At 52.0% G+C, this 23,967-nt stretch overlaps 1 protein-coding gene across 2 annotated transcripts in view; it reads left to right on the top strand.

Moving 5' to 3' along the window:
• The window catches only part of NCS1 (neuronal calcium sensor 1), a 65,680-nt gene extending 44,716 nt beyond the window's left edge, over window positions 1-20,964 (top strand). For both annotated transcript variants that reach the window (XM_028834722.2, XM_077967907.1), the window contains exons 3-8: window positions 2,140-2,278; window positions 4,066-4,144; window positions 6,640-6,728; window positions 7,068-7,145; window positions 9,878-9,993; window positions 17,316-20,964. In XM_028834722.2, the coding sequence (XP_028690555.1) occupies window positions 2,140-2,278; window positions 4,066-4,144; window positions 6,640-6,728; window positions 7,068-7,145; window positions 9,878-9,976 (484 nt within the window). In that variant the 3' untranslated portion in view covers window positions 9,977-9,993; window positions 17,316-20,964. The remainder of the gene's footprint in view (window positions 1-2,139; window positions 2,279-4,065; window positions 4,145-6,639; window positions 6,729-7,067; window positions 7,146-9,877; window positions 9,994-17,315) is intronic.
• Window positions 20,965-23,967: the final 3,003 nt, after the last annotated feature.

Genomic DNA, 23,967 nt, shown 5'->3' with positions numbered 1-23,967 from the left:
GGGCTGCTGTCATGGGCTCTTACAAAGGCCTGTGGTTCCTGAGCCAGGACCTACCACCCTGGGCCTCTAGTGCCCTTCAAGGTGTTCTGGGGTGGGGACAGGGAAAGGTGCAGAGGGCTGGCCTATCCATGGCCTCCTGCTGGCTGTGGGCGCTGTTGGGATGGTCATGAGCCTGCTGTGGTCTGACTCAAGAACAACTGCCCTTCCTCCCACATCCTGCTCCATCTTCTCTGCCCTCCCCCATCCTCCTCCTCCCCTCAACCGCCTTCACTCCGGCAGCAGCAGCCACAGTACTGGCAGGAGGTTGGGTACCTGAGCTTCACCATTCAGGCCGCAGAATTTTCAGGGTGCCACCCCTGGGTGCCCCACATGTCCCTTCAGGTCCTCGTGTGCCCAGGGTCCATTCCAGTCCCTTAGATTCCTCTTCACTGGGGAGGTGGACGGTGGCTTTTCCATGTGCATCCTCTCTGTATGGGCCCTAATCACAGCGCCGCACACACCATGCACGGTTCTCCCAGAACCCTCTCCAATGTCTGAAGGAAGGGTGGAGGCTTTGTGTGAGTCACATTAAAATGGGGGACAGTGGGACTGTGTGAAAGTCTCGGTGATCTGGCTTCTCTGAGCATCGGTCCCTTTGGCATTCACCTTCGATCCCACCTCAGCTGTCGTCTGGGCTCGAGGACTTGCAAATGTCTTCCTCTCTCTGAGCCTGTTTCTTCAGCTGTAAAATGGGCTTCCTCGGCCGGGCACTGTGGCTCACACCTGTAATTCCAGCACTTTGGGAGGCTGAGGTGGGCAGATCTCCTGAGGTCAGGGGTTTGAGACCAGCCTGGCCACCATGGCAAAACCCTGTCTCTACTAAAACTACAAAAATTAGCTGGGTGTCGTGGTGCATGCCTGTAATCCCCGCTGCTCGGGAGGCTGAGGCCAAAGAATCGTTGAGCCCAGGAGGTGGAGGTTCCAGTGAGCCGAGATCCTGCCACTGCCCTCCAGCCTTGGTGACAGAGTGAGACTCTATCTCAAAAAAAAAAAAAAAAAAGCTTCCTCATAGTACCTTCTCATAGGGCTGTTAGGGCCATTCTAGGAGAATAACGTGTGCAGAGTTCCCAGTCGGGTCAGGCCCTGCAAAGGTAATAGCTGGTGCTGCTGACAGCTGACCTCTCTCTGGCTTGCTGTTGTGGAAGCAGTCGTCCTCGGAGGAGTGCGTGTTTCCCTGGAGGTGGGGTGGGAGGGGCGGTTAAACTGCCTACAGGACCCAGCTTGTGAATTGGTTTAGAACAACACATATTTTAAGTTCGCAGTTCTAAAGATCACACTCTTGCCTCGTTTTTGTGCTGAGCCTGTGGTTACATGCACCGTGTCCCCTGATACCAACAAGAGGGGTGTGAGAACCACCCCTTTTTATGGATGAGGAAACTGAGGCTCAGACGGGCGAGGGCATTTGCTCGAGGCTGTACAGTGAGTGAATGGCAGAGATTTGGCCTGGGATTGGGAGTGCAAAGCCTTTCCAGCATCAGCCGCCTAGGAATCTGGAGGGTTTTGTGCTGGGCACCAGGGCTGCAGGGTGGACAAGTCCAGTTGGAACAGCCAGGGTCCCCCATGCTGTTTACTAAGTTCCCTGGGAACAGAGGCTGAGGGGTGGGGTGTGGGCATGTGGGAGGAGCCACCTGCCGGCTCCATATGGTGGTCTACCCACCAGCACCAGCAGCGGCCCGCCCAGCCTGATGCCAGGAGGGGCTCAGCGGAGAAGCTGGGGAGGTGGGAGGGTCTCGTGCAGGCCTGCGGCTTCGGGGAGGCCGTTCATGTGACTCTCGTTTTAGCCCCCTCGGGTGGAGCGCAGGGTTGGGTGGCCAAGTGCTCACTCTGTGTGCAGTATCTGGGTTAATTCCTTTGTCAGTTCGTAACCCCCTTATGCAGACGAGGCTAGGAGAGGTGAAGTCTGTATCCAAGGTCACTCCGCTAGTGAGAGGCAGAGGTGAGACTGCGCCTGTGCCTATCAAGTCCAGGTCTGTGCCCACGGCCCCAGGTGGCACCATCTCTTTGGACAAGGAGCCACAGCTTTCCTTTCCTGGGCGATGTTGGTGGGTGGGTGATGTTGGCATCTCCTTTACCCTCTCTGGCCTGGTCTGCTGCCTCCAGGTACAAAGGCTTCATCAAGGACTGCCCCAGTGGGCAGCTGGATGCGGCGGGCTTCCAGAAGATCTACAAGCAATTCTTTCCATTTGGAGACCCCACCAAGTTTGCCACGTTTGTTTTCAACGTCTTTGATGAAAACAAGGTGAGCTGGGGATTGATGGGGCCTGCGTCAACCCAGAGCCTTTTCCCTCCTGCGGCAGCTGGCTCAGCTCCTGTGGGTACCCGCAGCGCCTCCACGCCCACTCTCTCCTGCCGATGTTCCCTTCTAGAGAAGGAACACACACACAAGTTCATGCTGACATGCACAGATACACAGCCGCACATAAATACATGCACATGTACACATGCAGGCACACACACAATAAACACAGATGCATCCAAATGCATGCACACGTGTTCACACATATGTACACCCACACATGTACTGACATGCACATCCAAGCTCTCACACAGATGTGTATATGCACATGCAGATGAATACCATGCACACATGTGAGCACACATACATGGAGATGCAGCCACACATGCGAACACACCTGTGTATTCATACAGTGCACACACACACATATGCACACAATGCATGGACTTGCAGGTGCACACACGTGTACACACAGAGAGACATATACACACATGCATATGTATACAGTGCACACACATGCATGTATACACATGTACACCCTGACATTTCTCTTACAAGCATAAAATGCAAGTAACTCCCATGATAACAGGATTAATAATAATAAGAAATATTTCCTGAACATTTACTATGTGTAAGCTGTTTGCATGGATTTTTTTTTTTTTTTTTTTTTTTTAAGACAGAGTGTCACTGTGTCACCCAGACCGGAGTGCAATGTTGTAATCTCGATTCACTGCAACCTCCACCTCCCGGGTTCAAGCGATTCCTCTGCCTCAGCCTCCTGAGTAGCTGGGATTACAGGCGCCCGTCACCACACCTGGCTAATTTTTTTTATTTTTAGTAGAGATGGGGTTTCACCGTATTGCCCAGGCTGGTCTCGAACTCCTGACCTCAGATGATCCACCCGCCTTGGCCTCCCAAAGTGCTGGGATTATAGGTGTGAGCCACCGTGTCCGGCCATACATGGATTATTTTTAATGAGATCTTACAAGCACCTGGGAGCTGGGTATTTTAATACCCATTTTGTAGGTCCGGAAACTGAGGCTCTGAGAATCGTAAGCTATAGGATCTTTTGTTCCTGGCTTTTTCCACCCAGCATCATGTTTTCAAGACTTACCATGTGGTAGCTTGTGTCATCTCCGGGCAGCGGCTGCACCCACAGCTGTTGGGTTGTCTGCGTTGACCCTGATTTGTCCTGCAGTAGCATTTGAGGGTGGATTTACTGTCACTTGTCTCTGTACCCCCTGCTGCTGGCACCACGGAGGTTTCTATTTTATCCCACCCCCAGCTTCTCCCAGGTACCCCCAGGCTGGGAGTCACATTCCTGACCCTGGGAAGGGCTCTTCCCTTCTTGGGCCTCAGTTTCTTCATTTGCAAATAAGAGGTGGAATTAAACAGCCTGCAGCGGCCTGCCCTCTGCAAAAGCCCGTGAGCCCACAGCTCTAGGCCGAGGGGCTTCCAGGCTGTTGCTGAGAGGAGCGCAGGCGTTGGTGCTTCGGGCACCTTCTCCCATCAGGAGTGGAGTTAGCCTCTCCGTTCAGCCTCAGCCCTTCTTCCTGTGCCTCCTGCCTGGCCTCTCCCACTTCTAACCCCCGACACAGTCCCCCAGCCTCTGCTCCCTACCCTCTCCTCGCCTCTCGCCCCCCATTCCTTCAAGCCTGTGCTCTCCACCTGACTGTCCGTTGGCCACGATGTCTGGAGCCTGCGACTTCCCCTCGCCCGTCCCCGAGATACAGCCTGACCCAGTGGCCTGGCTGGCACTGACCGAGGCCATCCCCTCTCTCTCTGGTCAGGACGGGCGAATCGAGTTCTCCGAGTTCATCCAGGCGCTGTCGGTGACCTCGCGGGGAACCCTGGATGAGAAGCTGCGATGTAAGTCCTGCCCCCTTGGCCCTGTGGGGCAGCAGCTGGAGGGCCCAGGTCAGAGGGAGGCAGCCCTCGGCCCTCACCAGGCAGGGGTGCCAGACACCCACCGTAGTGACCACAGATGGCATCCCAGTTGCGTCTGCAGAGGGCAGGCCTGGGCCGTGGGCAGGTGGCCCTCACATAGCCACATAATAGGCCAGGCCGACTGTCCAGGGTTCAGAGAGCAGCACAGACATCTGTGCTTCCAGTGGGAGGGTTTCCTGGAGGCGACCGGCAGCAGAAGGAGGCTCGCTGAGGCAGGTGGGCAGGGCGGGCTGGGGGCAGAGGCTGGCAGGAGCCTTGGCTGCACTCGGGCAGGTGCAGACCTGGGCAGCAGGAGGGGCAGTGAGGACCCAAGACCCAGGTTCAGTGCCGGACCCACCTCTTTCGTAGCCATTGCTTGGATTCTTGCTTACACTCATTCACTTACTCACTCGTTCATTCACCAAATAACGTCTGAACACAGCCACGTGTTGGTACCAGGGATCCACTGGGGGATAAGATAGACAATATAGACGGGTCCCTGCTCTCAGGGCGATCAGTCTACAGTGGCAGCAGGATTTAAAAAAAAACAAAAACAAAAACAAAAAAACTCAGGCAACTGCAGGTGAGGAGGAGAGAGGGAGTCATGAGCAGGAGAGGACCTGCCTGGCAGGCGTGGAGCTGGGGATGAGAGGAGCTGGGGAGGGGGTGTAAGGCTCCAGTCAGGGGGCCCGCGTGTGCGAGGCCCGGTGGAGGGAGGCTGAGAGGGAGATGGGAGGGGAAGTTGTGCATGCCCCTGGCGGCATTAGCAGGAACGCAGGGTGCATGGAGGGGAGGGAAGATGGAAACCAGCTGGCCAGAGCTCCCTGCTGGGTAAGACTTTCACACTTCATTCCATCGGCAGGGAGAAGACCCTGCAGTTTCTTTTTCTTTCTTTCTTTCTTTTTTTTTTTTAAAAGAAATAAAAGCAAAAGCTCCTCCTCCCGATGCACTATTTTATTTTCTAATGTTGACTGTAGCGGGCCACACCATAATTGTGGGATCAGAGTGGACTGTGGGGAGGAGGCGGGGACTGGAGTCGGGGAAAGGAGAGGGGAGCTCCTCTGGGCCACATCCCAGGCCCCCGACTCTCCCACGCACTCAGCTCCAGCCACTGAGGCCTCAGCCCTGGAAGCCCAATGCCCCATCCCTTTATTTTATTTTATTTATTTATTTATGGACAGCGTCTCACTCTGTCACCCAGGCTGGAATGCAATGACATGATCTCAGCTCACTGCAATCTCCGCCTCCCGGGTTCAAGCAATTCTCCTGCTTCAGCCTCCCAAGTAGCTGGGATTAGAGGCACGCACTATCACACCTAGCTAATTTTTGTATTTTTAGTAGAGATGGGGTTTCGCCATGTTGGCCAGGCTGGTCTTGAACTCCTGACCTCAGATGATCCACCCGCCTCGGCCTCCCAAAGTGCTGGGATTACAGGTGTGAGCCCCCGTGCCTGGTCCTGTTATTTTAAATTTTTATATATATATTTATATATTTATATATTTAATATATATATATTATATATATATAATTATATATATATACACACAGAGAGAAAGAGAGAGAGAGCGTGCGAGAGAGAGAGAGAGAGAGAGAGAGAAAGTCTTGCTCTGTCACCCAGGCTGGAATGCAGTAGTTTGATCTCGGCTTATTGCAGCCTGCGCCTCCTGGACTCAAGCCATCCTCCCACCTCAGCCTCCCAAGTATCTGGAACTACAGGCACCTGCCACCACATCCGGCTAATTTTTGTATTTTTAGTAGAGACAGGGTTTCACCATGTTGGCCAGGCTGTTCTCGAACTCCTGACCTCAGGTGATCCTCCTGCCTCGGCCTCGCAAAGTGCTGGGATTACAGGGGTGAGTCACTGTGCCTGGCCCTGTTATTTTTAAATATATATATATATATATATAAAATATATAATATATATTATATATACTATAGATAGAAAAAGAGAGAGAGAGAATTGCTTTGTCACCCAGGCTGGAGTGCCGTGGCTTGATCTCAGCTTATTGCAACTTTCGCCTCCTGGGTTCAAGCCATCCTCCCACCTCAGCCTCCCAAGTAGCTGGAACTACAGGCATGCACCACCATACCTGGCTAATTTTTGTATTTTTGTAGAGACGGGGTTTTGCCATGTTGTCCAGGCTGGTCTCGAACTCCTGGGCTCAAGCAGTCCACCCACCTCAGCCTCCCAAAGTGCTGGGATTACAGGTGTGAGCCACCGTGCCCAGCCTAGTTGCAATGGTGTGTGTGTGTGTGTGTGTGTGTGTGTGTGTGTGTGTGTCTGTCCCCGTCTATCCTGATGTAAATATTAGTTACATCATTAGGAATGGGCCATTCAGTCACTGACTTCATGTTGGCGTGCGGAGAGGAGGGGCGAGTTGAAGGCCCCTCCCCACTGCCCCAGCCCAGGATCACTCAGTACTGCCACTTGCTTACAGGGGCCTTCAAGCTCTACGACTTGGACAACGATGGCTACATCACCAGGAACGAGATGCTGGACATTGTGGACGCCATTTACCAGATGGTGGTGAGAGGCTGGGTCCCGTGTGGTTAGGGGTGGCAAGAGGGGCAAAGCCAGTGAGAGAGAGAGAGAGCGAGCAGCTGTGCAGCCATGCTTCTGCCCAGGTGGAAGCAGGGGTCACTGGCTGAGCCGTTCTGTATGTATCTGCCTGGGCAGGCAGGCAGGAGCCGGCAGATAGTGGGGCTGGGGTGTGGGACGTTCCAGGGCAGAATGGCAGGGATGGGGAGGGGAAAGAAGAGGGGGGCGGCCCTCATCTGGAAACTGCCAGGTCTGGGGTCAAATGTGTGGCCAAGAGCCCAAAGCCCAGAGTGCCAGGGCCCAGCCCCGCCTTGTCCATCCCTGCAGGGGAATACTGTGGAGCTCCCAGAGGAGGAGAACACTCCTGAGAAGAGGGTGGACCGGATCTTTGCCATGATGGACAAGGTGAGGTGGGGGCGGGGCTGGTCCTGGACCAGGGAGGCAAGGTGTCGATGGCAGGAATTGGAGTCCCTGCAGCCTGGGCCTGGCTTTGCTGCCAGCCCCTTCCATGGTTCACGGCAGGTGGTATGTGTCATATCCAGGCTCAGCAGCTAGCCCTATCCAGTGTCCAGAGTCTTAAGTCAGTTTGCTCAGCATGTTTTCTTTAATCAACCAAAGTCCTTAGCCTTTTTTTCGTTTGTTTGCCGTGGACCCCTTTGGCATTCTGGAGAAGCCTACAGACTTCTCAGAATAATGGCTTTAAGTGCATAAAATAAAATCCATAAGATCAAAAAGGAAGCTGATTATTTTAGAAAACAGCTGTCAGAGTATTTTTAAAAAAGAATCTGTGATGTAGCATTCTGTGAGCTGCTTTCTTAATGCATTCACTAAGATGTGGTGGTGAGTCCAACAACCCCCGAAATTGCGAGCTGTCGTATCTGCAGCAACTGGGGTGTGTTATGAAAAGACCTGTGACCCCTACTGTCGACAGATCACAGGCACTGCAGGTCCTGTTGGGGACCGTCACCTAGGTTTCCATCAAAGGAAAACCTACATTTCAGTTAGAGGTTAGTGAAAAGAAAGACTGATTTTTTTTTCCCCCAAGTTCACAGACCTGCTGACTTCTATTCACAGGCTCAAGGTTAAGAAACCCATCTTTAAAGGGAACCAAAGGCCAGGTGTGGTGGCTCACACCTGTAATCCCAGCACTTTGGGAGGCCGAGGCGGGTGAATCACCTGAGGTCAGGAGTTTAAGACCAGCTTGGCCAACATGGTGAATCCCTGTCTCTACTTAAAAAAAAATCCAGGAGGCGGAGATTGCAGTGAGCGGAGGTCGCGCCATTGCATGCCGGCCTGGGCAACAGAGCGAGACGCAGTCTCAAACCAACAAACCACAAAAGTTAGCCGGGTGTGATGGCACATGCCTGTAATCCCAGCTACTCGGGAGGCTGAGGCAGGAGAATAGCTTGAACCTGGGAGGCGGAGGTTGCAGTGAGCAGAGATCATGCCACTGCACTCCAGCCTGGGCAACAAGAGCGAGATTCTGTCTCAAAAAAATTAAAAAAAACAAAAAAAAAGGAACGATAGACACTGGGGCCTACTTGAGGGTGAAGGGTGAGAGGAGGGTGAGGCTGGAAACCCTCCTATTATCAGGTACTGTGCTTATCACATGGGTAACGAAATAGTCCGTATGGCAAACCCCCCACAACACAGGATTAACCTATATAACAAACCTGCACATGGATCCTTGAGCCTAAAATAAAAACCTAAAAAAAGGGACTCCAAAAAAGTAAGGAATCCGTCTTTAAATCAAACTTTTTTAAAACTAAAATAACTTAAATGTAAATTTGAAATAATGACATTAGGGAAATCCAGGTGTTACATGCCTTCAGCAAAATAATATAAAATGGCCGGGCGTGGTGGCTCACGCCTGTCATCCCAGCACTTTGGGAGGCCAAGACAAGTGGATCACTTGAACTCATGAGTTTGAGACCAGCCTGGACAACGTGATGAAATCCCGTCTCTACAAAAAATACAAAAATTAGCTGGGTATGGTGGTGTGCACCTGTGGTCCCAGCTACTCGGGAGGCTGAAGTGGGAGGATGGCTGGAGCCTGGGAAGCCAAGGCTGCAGTGAGCCGAGATCGAGCCACTGCACTCCAGCCAGGGTGACAGGCTCCGTCTCAAAAAAAAAAAAAAAAAAAAAAGATTTATCAGCAGTGTGTGGAGCACAGAATAATAAGTTTCTCGTGGTGTGCTTCCACGTGGTTAAGGCCAAGGCCACGCACTCATTACCGTCCCCCTGTCTGCACCTCCCTCATTTTGGGAAACAGCACAGACCCTGTGGTCACACTGACTGGCGTGTGAATCTGACTTCCCCATTTCCCAGCCCTGGGGCCTGGGTAGGTGACGGAGCCTCAGCTTCCTCCCTGGTAAATGGGGATGAGAGCAGCACCCTCCTCTTGGCTTGGCCATCAGGGTTCCATGCACTGAGGATTGCGCTGTGCTTGGTGTGTGTCGTGTACGCAGCCAGCGATCCCCAAGCATGGCTGGGCTGTGCTCGTCCGCACTGTGGTCGGCGCTTGCCCTCTCTGGAAACCCGGGGTCGAGTAGGAGGTCTCCGTGGCCTTTTTCTTGTGGTCTCACGGGCTTCCTTGAGAGATGGTCCTGGGAAGGGATTCTGGCCCAAACCGTCCCCTCCCCAAGAGACCCACTAAAATTCCTCCTTCTGAGCCATGTCCAGCCCCTGCCGGGTCTCCCAGGGTCCAATGTGGGCTGTTCCAGGGGCAGTTTAAATGCCCTCCCAAGAGAGACCCCAGAGAACTGCATGAGGCTCTCAGCCTTGTCGATTACTCACACTGATGGAGGTTAATAGCATTAACCATGACGTGTGTGGAGTTACGGGGTACTTCCAGTTGGTCAAGCACAGAGCTGTCACCCCAGTGCCTGGAGGAAGCCAGGTAATTACCCACCATCCCCAGGTGAAGAAACATGCCCAGAGAGGTGGGCCACGGCCCAAGGCTACCCTGCCCTGAGTGCCGAGGTCTGTCTGGTGTTGGCTGCTTGTAGGCCCTGAGCCACGTTGCCTCCCTCCTGATCTAACCTTGGAAGGGCTCTTGGGACCGGCCCTTGTCTGGGCTTGTCCAGAGCCCTCTCCTGGGAGGCTCTGCACCCTCAGCCACCTCTCTCTGCTCACAGAATGCCGATGGGAAGCTGACCCTGCAGGAGTTCCAGGAGGGGTCCAAGGCAGACCCGTCCATAGTGCAGGCGCTGTCCCTCTACGACGGGCTGGTATAGTCCCGGGCCGGAGCTGGGTGAGTACGGACTTGGGGCCTGGGGTGGGTCTGGGATGGGTCAGGGGTGAAAAGCCAGCAGCAGGACACCTAGGTTTGGCAGGTAATTACCTGGGTCTCTGGGGGTGTTGGGGCAACCCAGTGAGGACATAGCTGGGAGGAGGAGGCTGGAAGGGGGGCCTTCAAATTGGTCAGAGCTCCAATGTTTGGATCATCTTTTTTTTTTTTTTTTTTGAGACAGAGTCTCGCTCTGTCGCCCAGGCTGGAGTGCAGTGGCGTGATCTCGGCTCACTGCAAGCTCCGCCTCCCTGGTTCACGCCATTCTCCTGCCTCAGCCTCCCGAGTAGCTGGGACTACAGGCACCCGCCACCATGCCCGGCTAATTTTTTTGTATTTTTAATGGAGATGGGGTTTCACCATGGTCTCGATCTCCTGACCTCGTGATCCGCCCGCCTCGGCCTCCCAAAATGCTGGGATTACAGGTGTGAGCCACCGCGCCTGGCCTGGATCATTTTTATAGACCCAGATCAGCCTGTGAGTTTGCTTGAACAGAATTTTTCTGGGTGGGCCAGGCACAGTGACTCACGCCTGTAATCCCAGCACTTTGGGAGGCTGAAGCAGGTGGATGACCAGGTCAGGAGTTCAAGACCAGCCTGACTAACATGGTGAAACCCCATCTCTACTAAAAATACAAAAATCAGCCGGGCGTGGTGGTGCACACCTGTAATCTCAGCTACTTGGGAGGCTGAGGCAGGAGAATCGCTTGAACCCAGGAGGTGGAGGTTGTAGTGAGCCAAGATTGTGCCACTGCACTCCAGTCTGGGTGACAGAGTGAGACTCCATCTCAAAAAAAAAAAAAAAAAAAAGAAGCCAGGCACGGTGGCTCACGCCTGTAATCCCAGCACTTTGGGAAGCCAAGATGGGTGGATCACGAGGTCAGGAGATCAAGACCATCCTGGCTAACATGGTGAAACCCCATCTCTACTAAAAAATACAAAAAAACTAGCCGGGCGAGGTGACGGGTGCCTGTAGTCCCAGCTACTCGGGAGGCTGAGGCAGGAGAATGCCGTAAACCCAGGAGGCAGAGCTTGCAGTGAGCTGAGATCCGGCCACTGCACTCCAGCCTGGGCGACAGAGCGAGACTCCGTCTCAAAAAAAAAAAAAAAGAAAAAGAAAATAAGTGTCCTGGGTGGAAGACACTTTGAATCAGTTCCCAACCAGGGCCAAGGGCCTGGGAGAGCAATTTCTTATCCCTCTCTGAGCAGCCAGTCGAAGACCTAAGCTCCTAGCTGTCACAGAATGATAGCACACCTGGCAGAGGACCCTGTTGCTGGTAGAGAGCTGTCTCCCTTCTTGCCTTCTCCTCCCCTCTCCCCTCTTTTCCTGCGTATTGTTTGTGGAGTGTTCAATGTTGTCTGCAGAGAGTGGGTGTGAATAACGTCCAAGGTCTTGTCCAGAGATCAACGTTCTTGTCCACGTCCTGGTGAGCCAGTGGATGCCTGCTGTTGGTATATATGTTAGGGTAGAATTGCGGGGACATAGGGTGTGTGTAATATTTAGCTTTGGTAGTTACTAGCCAACAGTTTCCAAAGTGGTTGTGCTGTTTTACAGTCCCACTAGTAGTGTATGAGAGTTCCAGTTGCTCCACATCCTCCCCAACATTGGGTATTTTCTGTCTTTTCAAATTTTAGCCATTTTTGTGAGTATGGACTAATAACTTGTTCTAAGTTTACTTTGCATTTCTCTGATGAGCAGTGACATTGAATGCCTTATTATAAGTGTATCACCCGTTTTAATGTGCTCATTTGTGACGTGCTAGGTTAGTTATCCGTTGCTACATATGACATTATCACAAACAGCAGCTTAAGAACAAACAGGAATTTGGCACAGTTAAGCTGGGTGCCTCTGGCTCAAGGACTCTCAGGAGTATGCAACTCACCTGTCATTAGGGTTTGCCTGGGTCTATCCTGGATTTAGCAGCACAAGTTCCACGTTCTAGGAAACTCCTCAGTCCTGGGAAAATTGGGATACTTGTCAGCCATTGGCCAGGGCAGTGGTCTCATCTGAAGGTTTGGCTGGCAGCGACCTGCTTCCAAGATCACTCATGTGGTTTGGTAGCCTTGTTCCCTTGCCATGTAGACACCTGCACAGGGCTGCCTCACAATATGGCTGCCAGCTTCCCTCAGAGCTTTCCAAGAGAGAAAAAGAGAAAGAGCCAGGATAAAAGCCACTATCTTTTTATAGCATAATCTTGGAAGTGACATCCATCACTTTTTCTTTTTGTTTCTTTCTTTTTTTTCCCTGCGACCAGGTCTCACTCTGTCACCCAGTCACCAGGTCATGGCTCACTGCAGCCTCAACCTCCCAGACTCAAACGAGCCTCCCATCTTAGCCCTCAGCTTTCCAAGTAGCTGGGACTACAGGCATTTGCCACCATGTCTGGCTAATTTTTTAAAAATGTGGGGTTTTTTTTTTTTTTTTTTTTTTTTTTTGTAGTGTAGAGCTAGAGTCTCACCGCGTTGCTCAGGCTGGTCTTGAACTCTTGACCTCAAGTGATCCTCCTACCTCGGCCTCCCAAAGTGCTGAGATTACATGTGTGAGCCACTGCACCCAGCCATAGATTGGTTTTTGAGTGCTAAATCACCTTGCATTCTTAGAATAAACTCCACTTTGCCATGATGTGTTATCTTTTTATGTATCTTAAAGTTTGATTTGTTGGCATTTTGTTTAGGAGGTCTACACTGTTTTTTTTGTTTCTTTTTTTTTTTTTTTTTTTTTTTTGAGATAGAGTCTCGCTCTGTCGCCCAGGCTGGAGTGCAGTGGTGCGATCTTGGCTCACTGCAAGCTCCGCCTCCCGGGTTCACGCCATTCTCCTGCCTCAGCCTCCTGAGTAGCTGGGACTACAGGCGCCCACCACCGCGCCCGGCTAATTTTTTGTATTTTTAGTAGAGACGGGGTTTCACCGTGGTCTCGATCTCCTGACCTTGTGATCCGCCCGCCTCGGCCTCCCAAAGTGCTGGGATTACAGGCGTGAGCCACCGCGCCCGGCTTTTTTGTTTCTTTTTCTTTTTTTTTTTTTGAGACAGGGTCTCACTCCATCACCCAGGCTGGAGTGCAGTGATGGGATCTCGGCTCAGTGCAGCCTCTGCCTCCTGGGTTCAATCAATTCTCCCTCAGCTTCCCAAGTAGCTGGGACTATAGGCGCCTGCCACCACAACGCCTGGCTACTTTTTGTATTTTTAGTAAAGATGGGGTCATCAAGTTGGCCAGGCTGGTCTTGAACTCCTGACCTTAGGTGATCCACCCACCTCAGCCTCCCAAAGTGCTGGAACTACAGGCATGAGCCACCATGCCTGGCCAGGCCTACACTGTTTTGAAGCGTCTATTATTATTATTATTATTTTTCACAAGAAATCCTTTTTCACTGAAGAGACATTAGAAAATATGCTTTATGAGAAAACCTCAATTAAAAAGTTTATTTTCAAAAAATACCTTATATATGACTCAGATATAATCACAGTGAGCATTTTAGTGTCCAGAGTGATTTTAAAATAATTGAACACTTACAAAACTTCACACGCAGTAAACTGAGTCACACAGAAACATATAATTAAAACCAATTTATAAACGAACTATCACTGTTATTAATATTTCTTTCTTTTTTTTTTTTTTCCAAGATGGAGTCTCCCAGGCTGGAGTGCAGTGGCGTGATCTCAGCTCACTGCAACCTCTGTCTCCTGGGTTCAAACAATTCTTGTGCCTCAGCCTCCCAAGTAGCTGGGATTACAGGTGCTCGCCACCACGCCTGGCACATTTTTGTACTTTTAGTAGAGATGGGGTTTCACCATGTTGGACAGGCTGGTCTCGAACTCCTGACCTGGTGATCCACCCGCCTTGGCCTCTCAAAGTCCTGGGATTACAGGCATGGGCCACTGTGCCCGGCCAATATTTCCATCATATAAATGCTTGACGTGTACCTTGACACATCCCATGGTAAATGCTGATCCATTGTCTAATTTTTCACAGTCCCCTTTTGCAAATCACCACGTCATGTTATTTCCATGACAAGCTTGTCAAAGTGACAAGAGCCTTCCCATGATGTGATCCCCCTTTCTATTAGCTCTGCTGGGAAATGGCCTTCTTTCTTCTATAGGGCTGTTCCTTGTGCCTACGCTGTAGTAATTATATCCAATTTGTGTTCTATCATTTTAATGATTTATTTGCCTCCTCAGGTTCCTGATAGCTCATAGTTCCTAGATCACTTGCAGTTATGTAAGTCATTGACTTATTCAGAAACTGAGATGAGGTTTATTTCCACATCATTAAATGTTGAGCCATCATTTTTCATAGCTGTGTAATGCTCCATCACATGGCTGGGCCATAATTTAACCAGTTCCACCATGTTGGACACTCAGGTTGTTGGGAATTTGGAGAAGATATTAAAAAATTATCTATTATGGGCCAGGCACAGTGGCTCATGCCTGTAACCCCAGCACTTTAGGAGGCTGAGGCAAATGGATCACTTGAGGTTAGGAGTTCAAGACCAGCCTGGGCAACATGGTGAAACCCCATCTCCACAAAAAATATAAAAATCAGCCAGATGTGGTGGTGGGCACCTGTAATCTCAGCTATTTGGGAGGCTGAGGCAGGAGAATTGTTTGAACCTGGGAGGCAGAGGTTGCAGTGAGCCAAAATCATTCCACTGCACTCCAGCCTGGGCGACAGAGTAAGACTCTGTCTGAAAAACAAAACAAATTATCTATTATGGAAACATTCATACACAGTGGTAGAGAGAATAGTGTAATGCTGGCCAGGTGCAAGTGGTCACTTACACCTATAATCCCCGTGCTTTGGGAGGTCAAAGTGGGAGGATTGCTTTAGGCCAGAAGTTCGAGTCCAGCCTAGGCAACACAGAGAGACTGTCTCTACAAAAAGTATAAAAATTAGCCAGGTGTGGTGGCACATGCCTGTAGTCCCAGCTACTCAGGAAGCTTGAGCCCAGGAGTTAAAGGCTACAGTGAACTAGGATTGTACCATTACACTCCTGCCTAGGTGACAGTGTGAGAATTTATCTCTTTAAAAAAAAAAAAAAAGTGTAATGTTTTGTACCCATCACTCAGCTTCCGAATCCCCAGTTCCCTGCCAATCTTGTACCATCTGTGCCCTCCCCCTCCCACCCCCACTCCTGTTATTTTGAAGCAAATTCAAGACATCTTCATACTCAATCCATTTCAAAGTGTATTTCTAAAAGATAAAGATTCTTTAAAAAATTCATAAAGCAAAAAATCGATAATTCCTTAATATCCTCTGATCTCTAGTTGCTATTCTAGTTTTCTGTTATCTCACCCTTTTTTTTTTTTTAAACTGAAATCAGACTCAGAATAAAGTCTACCCATTGCAATTGGTTGATAGGTCTCTTAAATTTATTTAGGCTATGTGCAATGGCTGACACCTGTAATCTCAGCGCTTTGGGAGGTCAAGGCATGTGGATCACTTGAGCCCAAGAGTTCAAGACCAGCCTCGGCAACATGGTGAAACCCTGTCTCTACCAAAAGTACAAAAATGAGCTGGGTGTGGTGGCACATGCCTGTAGTCCCACTTACTCAGGGGTGCTGAGGCAGCAGGATTGCTTGAACCAGGGAGATTGAGGCTGCAGTAAGCTGAGATTGTACCATTGCACTCCAGCCTGGGTGACAAAGTGAGATTTTATCTCAGAAAAAAAGCCTTTTAAATTTTGTTTATTATTTATTTATTTTGAGATGGAGTCTCACTCTTGCTGCCCAGGCTGGAGTGAATGGTGTGATCTCGGCTCACAGCAACCTCTGCCTCCCAGATTCAAGCGATTCTCCCGCCTCAGCCTCCTGAGTAGCTGGGACTACAAGCACGCACCACCACGCCCAGCTAATTTTTGTATTTTTAGTAGACACGGGGTTTCACCATGTTGGCCAGGCTAGTCTCGAACTCTTGAACTCAGGTGATCTGCCTACCTTGGCTTCCCAAAGGGTTGGGATTACAGGCGTGAGCCACCTCACCTGGCCTGAGTATCGATTTTGGGTTCTTTGGGTATATACCTAGGAGTGGAGCTGCTGGGTCATATGGTTAACTCTATGTGTAACTTTTTGAGGAACCACCAAACTGAGCTCCAAAGTAGTGACAGCGTTTTGCATTCCCACCAGCAATGGACAGAGGTTCAAGTTTCCCCACATCCTTGCCAACACTTGTTATTTTCCATGAAAAAAAAAAAAAGATAGCCATCCTAGTGGGTGTGAAGTGGTTGCCTTACTGTGGTTTTTGTTGTTGTTGTTGTTGTTGTTTTTGTTTTTTGAGACAGGGTCCCACTCTGTCTCCCAGGCTGGAGTACAGTGATGCAATCTTGGCTCACTGCAACCTCCGCCTCCCAGGTTCAAGTCATTCTCCTGCCTGAGCCTCCCAAGCAGCTGGAATTACAGATGCGTGCCACTATACCCGGCTAATTTTTGTATTTTTGGTAGAGACCGGGTTTCACTGTGTTGGCCAGGCTGGTCCTCAACTCCTGGTCTCAAGCAATCCTCCTGCCTTGGCCTCTCAAAGTGCTGGATTTACAGGTTTGAGCCACTGCTCCTGGCTCTCCTTGTGGTTTTGATGTGTGTTTCCCTAATGACTAGGGATGTTGGACATCTTTTCATGTGTTTATTGACTGTTCTATGCGTTGTTTTTAATGGCTTGTAAACTGTTTTATCCTATGGGTATGTCCTAATGTATTCCACCACTCCCCTGATACTGGACACTTAGATTGTTTTTTCTGCTTCCATTTTTGTTTACTGTTTTCTGCTATTACAGATAATGCAGTGGTAAACATTTATTTATTAAGGATAAATATAGAGTGGGCACAGTGCCTCACGCCTGTAATCCCAGCACTTTGGGAAGCTGAGGCAGGTGGATCATGAGGTCAGGAGTTCGAGACCAGCCTGGCCAAGATGGTGAAACCCTGTCTCTACTAAAAAATACAGAAAAAAAAAAAATTAGCCAGGCATGGTGGCAGGCGCCTGTAATCCCAGCTACTTGGAAGGCTGAGGCAGGGGAATCACTTGAACCCGGGAGGCAGAGTTTGCAGTGAGCCGAGATTGTGCCACTGCACTCCAGCCTGGGTGACAGAGCGAGACTCCAACTCAAAAAAAAAAAAAAGAAGAACCCAATGGGTGCCTCAGATGTTATGCACATTTTTAGGACTTCTGACATAGAATGCCACCTTGCCCTCTATCGACCTTCCTGCCAGCTGTGTGTGCCTATCCTCTGTGGCCAGACCTTAACTCGTATCCCCTGTGGCTGGATCTTAACCCATCTTGCCTCCTTGTGCCTTCCAGATGCCTGGGAACCACTCACCTCCTTCTGTGCCATGAGGCCACCTCAGCCCCGATACCAACCCCGTGCGTCCACCCAGCCTTCTTCCGTGTCCACACACAGCCGGCTGCCCTTGACCCGGGAGGCGCCGGCTCTCCTCTCCCCTGTCCTGCACCCATCCCCCGCCTGAAGCCACCGGCTCCAATTGCCAGCAACCTCTGCTTGTCCGGAAAACGACAACACAAAACGGAAAAGGCTACAGCCCTCTGCAAAACCAAGGACTTGGCTGCCTTGCAGGCAGCCTCTCCGTTCCTCCTGCTCTCTTGCGTGTGTGCTTTTGTTTTTTATTTCGAACAGACGTTTTAAAAGAAAAAAAACAACTACCTTCTGTCGTAGAAGACACAGACTGACAGATGGGGCGAAGGCCTGGGGACCTCAGAGAACTCTGCCTTGCCCTCGTCCCTCGTCCTTCGGCAGCCGGAGAGGCTGTAGGTGGGCTGAGGGTGTCTGGGGGTTCTGCCTGGTCAACGTTATTTGTCGTCCCATCTTTTAGCAGCAAAACCACCTCTGTGGGTAGGATGATTAATTATGAGGATGATGATTTTTTTGTGATAACAGTATTGTGCTTTTTGTGGGGAAAGTGAGGTTTTTTTTTTTTTATATATATACATATATAATTGATATCTTTTATTTATTGGTTGTTAACTGTTGCTGCTGCCTGGTGTGTCCTCAGCTCCCCAGGGCTGCAGGCCCACCGTTTACATGTGCACGCCCTGACCCACCTGCCCACGCTGACTTGGGAGGATGGTGGCCTGCAGCGGCCAAGAAGCCAAAAAAAATTTTTTTTTTTTCAGATACTGTGTTTGATTTTTGGAGAGGGGAGAGGTGGAAATTCCTAAATGGCTAATGCACTGTTCCCTCCAGCCCGAATGCCTCCTGCCGAACCCCTTTGCCTCCATCCCCCCATCCCTGTTCTCCTCTGGGTCCATAACACTTTTTCCGAGGATGAACAGGGGACATCTTTAGGTTTTTCAACTCTTGCTTTGGTGTTTGCTGCAGCATGGAAAACAGAGCGCCTAAGGCTGGGAGCCAGAAGAAGGGGCATTGGGTACCCAGGCAGAGTCGGGAGAGGTGGTCTTCGAAGTCAAGTTAGCAGAAATAAAGGGGACGCCCGCCTACCTGGGCTGGGGAGGGATTTGAAGATAGTTCATGACTCTCTCCTGCTCTGCCTTCCCGCCTTCCTATCTGCTTTTTCCAGTAAACTGCATGGCGTCCTTCCCTGGCCCTCTCTTGGCTCAAAGGCTGGGAGGGAGGAAAGGAGAGAAGAGTTCTAGGCAATCCCATCAAGGTAGTCCCTACTCCTGGGGCTGTGGCCCACACGTCTTCACGGAGGCTTCCAGCTCTGCCTGCCACTGAGGCAGGCGCGTTCCCAGGACCATCACCAGGAATGTGAGGCCACCCTGGGTCAGAGGTAGGAGCCCGAGGTCCAGCCTTTGCTCTTTGATTGTGGGCAGCCTCCTGCCCTCTCTGGGTCTCAGTTGCCCCATCTGCAGAGCGAGGAGGCCTGGGCTGGTTGGTCTTGAAGGCCCTTTTCCATGCTGACATGGTGTAATTCTAGGCCTGGGGTTCAGTTTCCCGTGGCTGGTGATTGTGTGGTTAAGTTTGCTCGACCCCAACAGCCTCAGGGACTGTCTGAGTCACAGCGTAGCCCCTATTGCATGGCTACTGGTGTGTGGGGTCTGTTCCAACAGATGAATGTGTCATATGGCACACCTTGTCCCTTCCCGCAGCATTTCCTGGTCCACCCCCACCCCCCCGCCGGCCCTTGAGCTCCCTTTGGGCCCAGAAGGAGTCCTTGCCCAGGGAAGGCTTGAGGTGAGAAGCAGCTTCTCAGACTGTCAGGGCCAGGCCTGGGTCTAGAATTCTTGCTGCTGCTTTGCAAAGTCAACAGCCTATCATCCCATGTTTTAGAGGGGACACTTTGGTCCTCGGTTCCCACCCTCAGCAAGCAGGTCTCCAGCCCGAGGAAGGCCTCTGCTGGAGCGACATTGCTATGTGGGGCTGCGTGGCTGTTCCCCTTGGCTGGAGCATTCAGCCAACCCCAGCATCACCCCTGAGGCATTTATTGGCAGCCCTCTAGGGCTGCATGCTGGCTCCACCGTAACCCCCCTCCCCCACCAACATCCTGCAGGGATGGGGTCAGTGCTTCCACCTTCACAGGCCACTTTGAAGGGTGGATTCTTTGAGGCCCCTGCCGGTCGGCTCCCTGCTCAGCCACTGGCCTGGGCTACCTGGGACTCAGCACCAATGGCTGAAGTTTCTCAGCCAGGCTCTGACCTGGGGTCTGGGGCAGGGGATGAACATGGTGATTCGGGGCTGAGAGGATGAAGGAGGACTTTCCCAGGTCAAATTACTTTTCTTTGGCCTCTGCCTGAGGCTTGATTTGCCTCTCTGGTCCAATGGGACTGACACTGTTGTACAGCTTGGCCTGTGGCTGAGGGTGTCTGGGGTTAAGCATGTGGACCCCTTCGGTGTGTCCGGCCTTCCTCCATCATCCTGCCCTTTGGCCTTTTGGTTTGAAGCCACAAGTGTGGCTTCTGAGCTTAGCAGACAGTATCCTTGCCAACCGCAGCCCAGCGTGCTGGTGGGTCCCCACCCCGAGCCAGCCCAGAACTGCCGGAAGGGCCACCCTTCCCGGCCCTGGCAGGGTGCTGGACACTGGCCATTTTCACTGGAGGTTGCCCGGCAGGGACCGATCTCTGCCCCTTCCTCTCCCCAGGCCTCTAGCTGCAGTGATGCTGCAGAATCCTAAGCCAGGTGCCTCCTGAGCAGCCCGTGTGCCTCTCCACAGCGGCGTTTGCCACCCAATGCGGCTCCCTTCAGATGCTCTGATGCAGAGGGCACGCCCGTAGTCCCTCTGCAGAGCCTCACACTGGGGCCAGGGCAGGCACCAGCCCCAGGCAGCCAGTCGACCACGGCCTGGCGTCTTCCTCGTAGCGTCTGTTCCTCACTTTGTGTTGATGCTGACTTAGAAGAATGTTCCGATTTTCCATGATCTAAGCAGGCCACGTTTAAAATAACATCAAGGCAAGCGTACGTGTCATCCTCTGTACTGACATCTCTTCCCCTGAAATGCTTTTCAATTTGACAGCCCATTTCCTAGACAAGTGCACCTGGGGTTTCAGGAACTTTGTCTCTTTTGGGAGGGGGTTGGTGGGGAGGTCAGGATGCCTGGGATCCCTTCCTGGAGAGTCAGCTTCTCTCTGGAAAAAGCCTCCATTGCCCACCCGCCAGGCAGAAAGTCACCGTGTCCCCAGCGCGGTTTCAGCGTTTGATTTTAAGAGATCTAAGGAAGCGCGGCGCGCCCCCTGGTGCTGGTAAGCCGCCAACGCACCTGGGGCTGCAACCCCACTGGACGGGTGGTCCGGAGGGAGGCTGGAGTGGGGAGGTGAGGAGGGAGCTGTGAGTCCTCAGAGGCCGTGGGCCACCACATTTCTGGCAGCGTTTCCCAGACACCCCTCTGCTAGGCCATCCCTGGATAGCAAGTGAATTAACTTAAGGGCACTGTGATGGGAAGCCTTGCCCCCCCCTCTTTTTTTTTTTTTTTTTAATATCTGCGGAATAAACCCAATGGTTAATTTTTGAATGAATAAAAGGCTTTTGTTGAATAAACAGCTGGTCCCATCTTCTGTCTTGGCATCTTAGCATCCAGGCTCAGGCTCTGCCCCTTCTCCAGGATGGTGTAGCCCTGGGTCGTCCTCCCCAGCCTGCACAGTCCCCCGTTGTCCCTGTTTCTGCAGTGGTCCCCGGCCCGAGGGAGGCCCACCTCACTCCCAGTCTGACTCAGTGGCCGGCTTCCTCCGGGACTTTGCACAAGTCACTTCTGCTCATTGGGTCTCAGTTTCCCCATCCCTTGGATGGGAGCAAGAGTTTCTGCTGGGCCTGCCTCACAGGGGCCTGGTGAGACCCGAATGTGAGTGTCATCATCAAAGCCCGTCGAAAAGGCAGAGGCTCGTGCCCAGGGGTAGCGGTTTGGACTGCTGCTGCCTCCCACCCGGAGCCTGCCACTTGGGAGAGAAATTGGTGTAATGCTTGCAAAAACAAACAAAAGGCAGTGTCTTCTGGCTGTGGTTATTTTCTTTCCTGCTTGCCTTCCCAGCCCCCTTTGAGTCTCTTTTTGGGGTGCTGTCCTGTCTGAACCTGCCGGTGTGTGTCTCTGGGGCCAGGTCAAGGCAAGGCCTAGGGGTGGACAGGGGCCGTGTAGCATGCCCCGGCCTCCCCGAGTTCCTACTGTATGTCGTCCATGTCACGCCAATTAAACACGCTTCCTGGACTCGTCCTCGCCTCCCTGTGTGGGCCTGTTGCTTTGTCTGTTTCCATTCTTTCTTTTCCGTTTCGTTTTAGGTTTCTTCCCCTTGCAGCACCCTTTCTCTGGCTTTGGGTGTTGTCTTCCCTGTTTCCTGAAGAGAAAGAATGTGTAGGCTGGGCGTGGTGGCTCACGCCTGTAATCCCAGCACTTTGGGAAGCCAAGTTGGGCGGATCACCTGAGGTCTGGAGTTCAAGACCAGCCTGGCCAACATGGTGAAACCCTGTCTCTACTAAAATACAAAAATTAGCTGGGTGTGGTGGCAGGTGCCTGTAATCCCACCTACTTGGGAGGCTGAGGCAGGAGAATCGCTTGAACCCAGGAGGTGGAGGTTGGAGTGAGCTGAGACCGCACCATTGTACTTCAGCCTGGGTGACAAGAGCGAGACTCCATCTCAAAAAAAAAAAAGAGAGAGAGAGGGAGAGAGAGAGGGAAAGAATGTGCAGAGTGAGAACCTTGGGTCTATATATATATATATATTTTTTTTTTTTTTTTTTCTTTTTTTTTGAGACGGAGTCTCGCTCTGTCGCCCAGGCTGGAGTGCAGTGGCCGGATCTCAGCTCACTGCAAGATCCACCTCCCGGGTTCATGCCATTCTCCTGCCTCAGCCTCCTGAGTAGCTGGGACTACAGGCGCCCGCCACCTCGCCCGGCTAGTTTTTTGTATTTTTAAGTAGAGACGGAGTTTCACTGTGTTAGCCAGGGTGGTCTCGACCTCCTGACCTCGTGATCCGCCCGTCTCGGCCTCCCAAAGTGCTGGGATTACAGGCTTGAGCCACCGTGCCCGGCCGGGTATACTTTTAAACCAGAAAAATCTGCAGGGGTGTTTCTGTGAGGCCAAGAGTTGGGCAGGGTGAGGTCCCGCCCATTGCCTCACCCGCGACATCCCCTGTCCTGCCTGTTTCATCTGGAGAGGCTGGCTGCTGCTTTAAAAATGTCTAAAAACCATTGGCCTAGACCAGTGGCTCTCAAGGTCAAGTGTGTCTCAGAATCACCGGGATTGGAGGCTGTTTCAAACCCAGCTTGCCAGCCCAGCCCCCAAGTTTCTGATTAGGAGGGTCTGGGCAGGGGCCTGGAAATCTGCATTCCTGACAAGTTCCTGGGCTGCGCTGCTGCTGCGGGTCTGGGAATCACACTTTGAGGACCCCTGGGAGATGTGTGCACTGCAGTGTGTCCGGTTGGGTCCTACCTCCATTGGCTCAGGGATTCAGGCTAATGATTCATTCACCCCATGTGACTTTTGCACCTGTGATGGGCCAGGCGTGGAGGGCCTAGAGGTTGGTTGCTGGCCACATGGAGGGTTGCGTCGGGAGGGAAGGTGGGGAGATGAGGAACTCTTGTGTAAGCTCCTGGCAGGCACCCCGAGAGGTGGCAGTCTGTGTGGCTGCCCCCTCCGCCCTGAGTCACCCTTGGCCTGGAACCTGGGGTCGAGGAGAGCCCTCCTCTCCCCGCTGTGGTCAAGTTTCCCCGTGTTTGCTCAGTGTGCATAGGCCGTGCCGTGCTGGGGAGAGGCGGATCCGAAGAGGTGGTGGTTTTCCCTGTCATAGCTTGTTAAAGGAACACGAATTCACAGAGCAATAAAAGCCAGCGTGGACTCAGGAGCGTCACTGCCAGTTAGAATTCATTGCTCTTGGCCAAAAGCTCTTGAAAGACGCAGGAAGCGTGTAGATTGATGAGATCAAGCAGCCCATGTTAGAATGAACCACACCGCCTGCAAACACAGGCCACGTTTCAGACACGTTTCAGAGTGAAAGGAACCATCAGATCGCCACCACCTTCCAGGCAAAGCCGGAGGCCCGACGTGACTTCCGCTTCGGGGTTGAAGCAACCATTGAGAAGTGGATGCAGCGATGTCACCCTCTGTGGCCATGCCGGGCATCCAGCATTGTGCCTTGCTCTGGCGGGTCCTAGAGTGAAGATACCAGAACTCCCCAGACCCTCAAGAGGGTTCCAAAGGCAGCGTGGAAAGGCAGTGTGGGACGGTGGTTGGGGCCACAGACGCAGAATCAGAGCTGGTTCCCAGCCAGGCTCTACCACTTGACGCTGGGTGTGTGTTCTAACGGACAGGCTCTTCTGGTAAAAATGTGGACCCTCGGCCAGGCGCAGTGGCTCACGCGTATAATCCCAGCACTTTGGGAGGCCAAGGCAGGCGGATCACGAGGTCAGGAGATCGAGACCATCCTGGCTAACATGGTGAAAGTCCGTCTCTACTAAAAATACAAAAAATTAGCCGGGCGTGGTGGTGGGTGCCTGTAGTCCCAGCTACTTGGGAGGCTGAGGCAGGAGAATGGCGTGAACCCGGGAGGCGGA

The sequence above is a fragment of the Macaca mulatta genome, chromosome 15 (genome assembly GCF_049350105.2).
Source record: "Macaca mulatta isolate MMU2019108-1 chromosome 15, T2T-MMU8v2.0, whole genome shotgun sequence".
NCBI classification, from domain to species: Eukaryota; Metazoa; Chordata; class Mammalia; order Primates; family Cercopithecidae; genus Macaca; species Macaca mulatta.
This window is presented reverse-complemented; position numbering and strand designations above follow the sequence as displayed.